This window comes from Oculina patagonica, chromosome 1 (assembly GCF_052425735.1).
Source record: "Oculina patagonica isolate OP01 chromosome 1, crgOcupat, whole genome shotgun sequence".
Lineage (NCBI taxonomy): Eukaryota > Metazoa > Cnidaria > Anthozoa > Scleractinia > Oculinidae > Oculina > Oculina patagonica.
In genome coordinates, this window is record NC_135758.1 from 38,483,852 (window position 1) to 38,493,122 (window position 9,271).

Genomic DNA, 9,271 nt, shown 5'->3' on the forward strand with positions numbered 1-9,271 from the left:
TAGCCAGCCCCCGTCAGCTCCGAGGGTAAATAAATTTTATTGATTGATTGATTGATTGAACAACAATATTTGTTTGAGCAAAATTGCATTTTTAAACCTCAGGTGCTGACCAGGAGACCGCAGGCTCAGGTCACGTGTGCAGTATCGAAAACGTATCGAAAGTGCGATATTTTTCGAAAGTATCGATACTTTTCAAAATTGTCAAAATATCGATGTATCGAATATTTGGTATCGAGTATCGGCCCATCCTTAATTATGAGCAGTTCAGTTGTGCTGACTAATGCGTAGGTTTTTTGGAGGTCGAAATGTACATGTAGTTCTTCTAGTCTACTAGAAAATGTGAAGGTTTTAAAGACTCTTCAAGCAAATGTCGGTCATCCGATTTGGCAGTTCTTTGTTCCGGTCGCTTTTTAAGCACCTTTCTGGCAAAGGTAAAACCAACCTCGGGTTTTGTTTTGACGCCATTATCGTCACTTTCAGTTTCGATTCGTCTGTTTTGCAAATTTGTCAAGTTGTTGATGTGTTCTGCTGGTTATAATTTAAAGGATCAGGAAAGGTTGCAGCAAAGTCAGGCCTTCGCGGCGGTGTTGAAATCAGAGAGGGCCACAGTGCTTCAACCAAACAGTTAGTGCTTGCTTCCCGAGCTTCACAGAATGATGCAAGTGTGCTTGCGAGAGGCGTATGGAGGGGGTTCACTACCAGGCTAGGATCATATACTCAGGCAGCCTCGTTAAGGCGTAAGTTTCCTTGGATTTCATTTTGTAACTGGTTTGTATGTCCATTATCATATGGCAGTTAAGATCATACAAACTCTTTTAATTTTGGACCTTGATTTTTCCCCTTTTAAGGGTTCCTATTTAACCCAGACCCTATAATCTCATCTTTATTTTATTCACAGGAATGGCAACAACTCGCCTGTTGAGAGGTTGTGGGCCCAAAGCTCCTGTATTTGCCTTCCTTGGGATCGCATATGCTAGTAAGTAAATACAAGTTTGGTAAAAAGTTTATGCCCGTTTCAGAGATTCCAACCCTTTTTGAAGGAAAAAAGGGAGTATTTTTAGTGCTGAAGGTGTGCACCTCTAGGGGGGTCTGGAAGCATGTTCCACCGGGAAATTTTGCAAATTTTAGTTCTCTCAAGTGCCATTTCCGGCATTTTGACATCATTTCTGAGTTATTCTATAAGGTCGTTATTCTTTTCACAAGCATTTTTGGTACTTTTCTTTACTTTTGCTACACTCAGATCGCAAAAAGTACTAAAAATTAGCAATTTTTCTCTTGTTTTCAGAATTTAATGATAAATCGGGAGAATCTGATATAAATCGGGAGAGCGGGAGGCAACGCATTAAATCGGGAGACTCCCGATCAAATCGGGAGGGTTGGAATCTCTGCCGTTTACAAGTCTACAGTGTACATGTACATACATGTACATGGCTCATCATATCCCGCCCCCTTTAAAGGTGACTTTCATGTGTAAGGTACAGGGATGCTTGTTGTTGTGTTCTTGATGAAACTTAACTGATTTATTTTTTTGGTTAATTTACATATAGGTAGTAACGTAAAGCCTCCGAAAGATGTACAGGAAAAAGAACAGTTCAAAGAGCTGCATCAGTGGATCCAAGAAGCTCTTCGTACTACAAACATGTTTGCACAGGTACAGTCAGTGTATGTACTTGTTGTAGTTTAAATTATTTTATCTTTGGCTTAGGCCATCCCAATAAAATGTTTTGTTTCCCATCGCCCCATCTCTTGTGATAGTGGGTTGGACGGTCGGGCAAAAAAAAAAAAGAATGAACACTTGAAGGGGTCTTGGTTCCAGAGAAGGGTGGGCTGCTAGGTAAGAGCGCCAACTTACAAAGTCAACCCGGAAACGTGGCCTTTTAGTTTGTTATTCTAAACAGCCTTTAAAAATCATAGTATCGATGTTAATTAAAGACAAGGACATCACATCATACCAATTGTTGTTAATAAAACAAGATCATGTGCTTGTAAATTCAAGTATTTGCTTCTTTGACTAGTGAATCTGGAATTTTTTTTTTACTTTTCGAAAAAAAAATGGGTCAGTCAGGCGATGGGAAACAAAACATTTTATTGGGATGGCCTTAAAACGTTTTAAACCAGTTTGATTTAGATTTTTTATTGTCTCATATTCATACCTGCCAACCCCCAGAGTACAAAAATCTGGAGATGGCTTGAAATCTTTGCATTGTAAGGATATCATTTAAGACAATGTACAGTGGAACCCCGATATAACGATCTTCGATATAACGATATTCCCGATATAACGATGAATATGTTATGTCCCGGCAATAGTAAAATGTATGGGACGGAACCCCGATATAACGATTCCTCGATATAACGATATAATTTTACTGCCCCCTTGGCATATTGTTATATCGGGGTTCCAGTGTATGAATAGTTTACGAAAATCAGACCGGAAGATTTGATGAAAAACTTGGAGACTCCCAGGAAAATCTGGAGAGTTGGCAGGTATGCATATTTATTATCATAATCTGAAAGAAAGGGAAATAAAAATCAAACTGGTTTGAAAATTTTTAAACCAAGGATGAATTTAAACCCTTACATTTAGTACATGTGTATAAGATAAGAATCAAAAAAATGTTGAACTACTCTTCTTGGGTTTTACAGGTAATTTCATAAAAATGTATGTGTATAAGTATGCTATTAATTACTTGAAACTAGAAATCTTTCCTTTTTTATATCTGAATCTACAGCATCAAGAGAATGTTGACCAACCATCCCTTGCTCAGCTCAAACTGAAGAACTATGAAGTGGGTGAAAGACTTGGCAAAAGTTCCTCAAACTCTGCAGTCTATGCAGCTAAATACATGGGACATGAGGTATTGTTACATGTATACAGTCAAATGTGACCACTCAAGGCTTGCCACTACAATTCTTGCCTATCAACAGAGATAGGCAATGCATGCAGAGTGTTAGTGGTGGTGGTTTTTTTTTGGTTTGTGGTGTGACCACTTTCAGTAATAATATCACAAAAACACAAAATAAAACTAAAAGCTTGGAACTGGCTGTCAGATAAAAGACATATATACAGTGTAGTATATCAACTTTATATAGTAAATGGTTTGAACCCAGGAGTATCAGTAGGTCGCAGAGTATGATCGTCCGGGTGAGAATAGTATTCTCACTCGGACGATCATACTCTACGACCTATATCAACTTTATAAACACTGTTGGTTCGTGGACTTGCTGATAACTGTATTTACCATAATCTATCGGTATGTTACATGTACATGTATCCTTTAGCATGTATTTAAAGCAATAACAGTAACTATTGTATGTTTTCTTTCAAAACAGTATGCTGTAAAGATGTTATTTAACTTCGGAGCAGGATCTCAGAGCAGCACACTGCACAGAGTGAGTCATCATAATAATTTTACAGAAAGCTAACTCAACTTTTGGTAAATTATATTTTCTATTGTCTTAGATTTTTATGATCAAGAAGTTCAAATCAAATGTTAACTTAAAATAAACCTGGTGTACCTCTTTCTTTAGGTGTTTGCAAAAGAGTATCAAGTTCTTTCTGTGGAAAAGCAGCAAAACAGTTCTCAAGCAGGTAGTTAACATTGATTCTAACTTCTAACAAAACTTACTTTTATAGGCTGAGGATTTTTCTTGTGTAAACAGTTAACTTTAGTTATTCCAGACTGCATTTAGATTCTTGCTTATGTGACAAATATTAGTATCATCTTTGTACAAATTTTCTTTGTACTAAGATTACAGCTCATCATGTCATTAACATCAGTAGTAATATACATGTACATGTACACTGTACGTGTAGCCCTACACAGCTGTACCTTTGGAAACCCAGTCTTGAGCTTGAGACTCGGCAAGATTGTTATATCCTGTTTTATGGCATAGCAACGCAAGACCTGAAGGGAGTTTTATTGCTGTGTATGATAAATAACTGTAGACACTTGATTAAAAACAAATAAATTGATCTACCCACTAAGTTATTGAATTAACAAGACCTGACATTGACCAGACAATAACTCTTCAAACAGATTTGATACCAACAAGATTAAATCATTCATTCCGCAGGTGGTCCAGCATACACTAGCCTGCCACCCCATCCAAACATCACACCTGTTCTGCACGCCTTTGCTGACAACATTCCTTGCCTGCCTGATGCCTTTGACAGCTACCCAGCAGCATTACCTTACTACAATGGAGGCTATGCCAGCAATCGCACATTGTTTCTAGTCATGCCAAGGTTGGTAACCTGTTATAGGACCCATCTACTGTACACATATAGGATGTATACATGTATGACAGACTATGGGGCTATGGTACAGTTTTCACCGCTTCAGCTCCACATTACCAAATATTACAACGTTGAACTTCAATTTATTGTTTTTAACAGGTATTGCACAACAGTTCAAGAATACATAAAAGCAAGCAAAGCATTACCCCCACAAGTATCCACCTTGCTTTTACTTCAGCTTCTAGAAGGTATCGCACATCTAAACAGACATGGGGTTGCACACAGAGACCTCAAGACTGATAACTTACTTCTTGATGAGAGCACCAGTGGCTTGTGCCCTCGGCTGGTGATAGCTGACTTTGGTTGCTGCCTGGCAGACAGAGACGGGGGGCTGGTGCTTCCATTCTACACAGCAGAGATTGATCGTGGAGGCAACAGTAATCTTATGGCTCCTGAGGTACAGAACAACAAAGTTTAGCAAAGTAGTACATGTGAAGCTTTTAAGCGTAATTTTTTTATTAACACACAGTGTGTGATAATCTATAGTGTAAATTGCTGAGCCATTTGACATAAACTAATTGCATACATTTACTGATTGGCACTCACCAGTACACATTTACATCTTTTACTGTACATGTACTGATATTGAGGAGCTTTTTCTTCAATATCAAGTAAATTTGAGTCAATGTTTTCACCCAAACTGATGTTATCGTAACATCAAACAATGTTTCATGACAATGCACTGTGAGGTGGTGACTTAGATCAGGAGATCCAGTCACAGGATACCTACAGTAACCACAACTTACTCATTTCCAAAGTAAAGTGACAACTGCCAACTGTTAACAGGAGATCCAGTCACAGGGTACCCAACCACTTCTTACTTATTTCCAAAGTAAAGTGATAACTGCCAGGTTAACATGTCAACTGTCATGAATTTTTTTTAAATCAATTATTTTCAAGAATTTCAACCATGTTTGCTTGTTAACAAGTACTAATTCGATGTCATGTTTTCTAAGATTGCTTGCGCCATTCCTGGTCAAGATTCTGTTCTTGATTACACCAACTCTGATGGTAAGTGTTGAATAATTAATTATGGAGTGTTCATGTATAAACTCATACCTTAGAAAGAGAAAACCAGGGAAATGGTTTTGAAACAAAAAGTGCTATAGATGCAAGTACTTCCACAGCTCCATCAAGTTCATCTTTTCCTGTGTGGCTGGGTCGAAGAACGTTCAGTATGAAGCAGTATCATTCATAGATGTTTATGCTTCCTTGCATGTTTTCTCCTCCCTCTCTGCCACTCTCGTCTTGTGGCAGCACTAACTTACTTACTTTTACTTATTCCTCTTCGTCCCTGGTGGGACATAAGGCGGCAACGATCTGCTTCCATCGGGACCGATCTTTTGCTACAAGTTGTGCCTCGCCCCAAGTCAAGCCCATCTCGTTTAGCTTGGGCATCACAGTACGTCTCCAGGTTGTCTTGGGCTGCCCTCGCCTTCTTTTCCCAGGTGGTTTCCATCTAGGTGTAAGAGCGGTCTTCGGGATACGGTTTTGGTCCATTCTGAGGACATGTCCAAGCCAACGGAACCGGCGGCGTTTGATCTCAAGCACCACACTTTGGCTCTTTGTTTTCTTGTAGAGTTCTTCATTCGAGATCTTGTTAGGCCAGAAAATGCGGCATATCCTCCTGAGGCAGCCGTTGTGGAAGGCGTTGATCTCATATCGCTCTTTACCACACGTCAGCACTCGGCGCCGTACAACAAAACTGGCTTGACAATGCTGTGGCAGCACTAAGGTGCAATCTAATTGCTAGCATACTGCAGCCAGCCCGGCAGTCCCCATGTTATAGAAGATTGTGGGTCCTACATGTAGTCTGGAACATCATTTTATTGCCAAGTCCACTTGCCACCGCCTTTACTAATTAATGAGTTCTTTTCCTTCTTTTCATACCCAGCCTGGGCAGCAGGAGCCATTGCTCATGAACTGTTTGGTGATGTAAATCCTTTTGACAGGGACAGATTGGACAGCAGAACATACCAAGATGAACAGCTTCCTATGCTTACACAGTAAGTAAAATCCTAAGAACAGTGTTCCCTTAATTCCAACCATCTCTGTGAACCATTTTTCTATGAAAGCTCTGCCTTTCCCATGGTTGCCAAGAGGAAATCACAAAGCGACCTTAAACGTTTATACCCCCAAAGTTATCCACTAACAGTTGTATGGAAGGATCGACTTTCCACAGAGCACCTTAGCAGCAGCCAGTGTTGTTTATATCTTTTTTTGTCTTTGGCAGGGCACCCACAGGAGCGAGGAGAGTGGTGTCCCTGCTTTTGAGAAGAGACCCCTCTGAGCGAATTACTGCTGACATAGCAGTCACCATGCTGACTTTAGTGTTGTGGGCCCCTCCTGCCTGGCTCCACAGCAATCACGTGTCTGTTACTGACATTAATAGGTGAGTCATGCTTAAGTCACGAAAATAGCTCTGTGCAGATTACTTTACCATCAAACAGTGGCTTGTGAAGGACTCTAACTGTTTTTTTATAATAAACCTTTTCTCTCCCCTGTCCTATCCCTTTAGATGGCTTATTGGTCTATCTGTTAAGATGCTAGTTCACAAAGGAGAATGGACTCTTGAGGACGAGGTCAGTTGTTTATGAGCAATGCTGGATATGTTATTTACTTTGGAATTCCTAGCTTGTGTGCAAAGAGCAAAACATGTGCATGGTGACGAAAGTTAAGCAACTTAAAAGTGTGGTTATCTGGGCATTGGCCTTGTTGTATGGAATGTGTAGTTGGTGAAAATTTTGGAGGTTACCAGGATAGTTACGTTGATGCGGCGTATGTAGGGACTGGCCAGAATAATAAATCCTTTCTCTCTCTTCTGTATTGAATCACTCTCGAAAAATCCTTGGACATGGCCTCTATAGCTCGTCTATTTTTAACATTCTGTTCTTTGTTTGTGCTGTTGCTTTGGAGTGCTCATAACACCAAGTATTCCAGAAAGCATAGAAAGTCGCCCCTACATTTTTTCTGCTATTTAACCTTTTAGCTCCTTTTCACTCCCAAGATCCAAACATTTTTTCTGTATACAGATTGTCACACGTTTCTTTTTATGATATTTCGGAGAGAATTTGTTAATACCCTTTCTTATCACCTGTCTGCTTGGTATTGTATTGATAATCTAATGAGATATCAGACATTGATCATGTTTGTTTACTTCAATAGGTCCTACATCGATTTTTGTGTCGTGTTTCAGCAGAAGAAATTACAGACGCACTTGATTTGCTGACGGAGGAAATTGAATAAACTACTCAATGAGCAGTTGTGTTATTATAGATAATACAGTAGGTAGCACAGGCTTAGCTATGGGCTACAAGCATGTATAAAGCCATTACCGATATAATATAAGACCATAATATCAGCGAAGCAGTGGTTATTTGGGTAATCAACAGTGAGTCAAGCAATGGCTCGTGCGAGAAGCTTTGCCAGAGTAGTATAGGGGAGTGTCAGGGTACATACAGGAGACTCGTTCCCTGTGTTGTGTTAGTGGCGTAGTATTCCTTTGACAGGGAATTTAATTCCTGCCTTCCGTAACTTGTTTCTTACGTGACCTACAATATATACAAGTAAAGTGTTAAAGTGTTAATAGACATGTTTATGCTATAAAATAAATCTTTACTTTGGTTTTAATAACTACGACATTAGACTTCTAGATTTAGAAACAATAGTAAAGAGTGGACTGCAATCTTTTGCTTCTCTTTTCATTGTCAAATATGCTCATTGCTGGCATATATAGTGGCACCAATTTCCCTTATTTAACTCCTCCCAAAACTATTTCACTGGTACTAATAATAGTACCACACGCACGTGGAGATAGTAGCACGCGCGAAAGGATAGTAACAGACGCACGTGGATAGTAAGACGCGCGAGAACAGTAGCACGCGCGCGGTTTTACCCTTGACATACAACACTAACATTATTAACATTACATCTACGTCGATTGGGTACAAGAGAAAAAGAGAATCATTCTCGTCCCCAGAGCCGCTTGTCCCTCTTTGCCAACGGAGCCTATGCTAGACTGCGAGCAGTCTCTTTTTTGCCTAAAATCCGTGAAACGAACGCAAACGATCTAGCGCGAAGCTCGAACGGCGAGCGAGTAGCGCGGGCGCTAGACTGAGCGAAAAACGGAGTCTCTATTTTGCTCGTTCTGCTCGCAGTCTAAGCCTGTGCACGAGAAACATGTGGCTCTGGGGACACATGATTTGATTGGCTTGATTTTAACAAAAGAAACAGCCTATCAAATGAACCGGTTTCAAATCCCTTTGTTCTACGAGAGTTGATTGATTGGCTAGATTTGAAACTCCCCTTGTTAAAACCTAGCCAATCAAATCGTGTGTCCCCACATGCTCAGTCGGCTAAAAGGGACAAGTGGCTGAAGAAGTACTTCATATTCTCTTGTTGAGGATAATTGTAACAAAACGAAGGGGTATCGTTTACCTAACCTCTAAGATTCTTGACCTAAGCGAAAAGAACAAGCGGAAAAAGGGCTGCCCTAATTATAATGATGTCTCTAATACTGACGTCGAATTTGATTGCGTCTTTGATTTGATTTGCTTGATTTAAATTTCTTTGTTAAGGATCCAGCCAATCAGATCATATGTCCCCAGAGTCACGTGTTCCTCGTGCCCCAGCGGACAAGTGGCTCCGGGGACGCTCTGGAGACGAGAATGATGAGTGTTGAAACCTGAAAATGCCGTTGCTAACAGAAAGTTAAGAAAGAACTTCTATTCGTTTCTTGAGAGGAGATACTCGTTCGGGACATGCCACAGCATGGAAATTGGTATCAACGTAAAATTAAGTGTGATTGAATTGAATGAAGGTTGGTTATCCAACTTTAACCCATCACTGAATGTTGTTAAAGGCGGTACTATCTTTATGTGCCGTGTATAAGTGTGATTTAAAGTTGGTGTAAATAAGTCTCTTTACCGCCTTGAAACTTAATATATGACTGTCGGCTTTTAAACATGGCGT

The 9,271-nt window shown here is 40.0% G+C and overlaps 1 protein-coding gene across 3 annotated transcripts; it reads left to right on the forward strand.

Moving 5' to 3' along the window:
* Positions 1-258: 258 nt before the first annotated feature.
* Positions 259-7,810, forward strand: LOC144629537 (serine/threonine-protein kinase Pink1, mitochondrial-like). 3 transcript variants are annotated; one of them, XR_013566394.1, is made up of 15 exons: positions 259-431; positions 546-737; positions 899-976; positions 1,548-1,651; positions 2,733-2,858; positions 3,334-3,393; positions 3,532-3,595; positions 4,078-4,249; positions 4,400-4,697; positions 5,257-5,311; positions 6,195-6,306; positions 6,534-6,692; positions 6,819-6,882; positions 7,466-7,681; positions 7,740-7,810. XR_013566394.1 is itself a non-coding variant. In XM_078487770.1 (14 exons), the coding sequence occupies exons 1-14, from the start codon at positions 368-370 to the stop codon at positions 7,544-7,546; spliced, it is 1,629 nt and encodes a 542-aa protein (XP_078343896.1). In that variant the 5' UTR covers positions 259-367; the 3' UTR covers positions 7,547-7,810. The 3 variants fall into 3 exon arrangements, 2 of the variants coding, with proteins under 2 accessions (XP_078343896.1, XP_078343908.1); XM_078487770.1 differs by having other exon boundaries at positions 7,466-7,810; XM_078487782.1 differs by having other exon boundaries at positions 3,532-3,592; positions 7,466-7,810.
* The last annotated feature ends 1,461 nt before the right edge of the window (positions 7,811-9,271 follow it).

Bases quoted from the DNA above. Each gene is read 5' to 3' on its own strand.
- LOC144629537 (XM_078487770.1), top strand. From the start codon at position 368: ATGTCGGTCATCCGATTTGGCAGTTCTTTGTTCCGGTCGCTTTTTAAG. The intron at 2,859-3,333 runs GTATTGTTACAT...CTTTCAAAACAG, and splicing joins CTAAATACATGGGACATGAG to TATGCTGTAAAGATGTTATT. The intron at 5,312-6,194 runs GTAAGTGTTGAA...TTTCATACCCAG, and splicing joins TGATTACACCAACTCTGATG to CCTGGGCAGCAGGAGCCATT.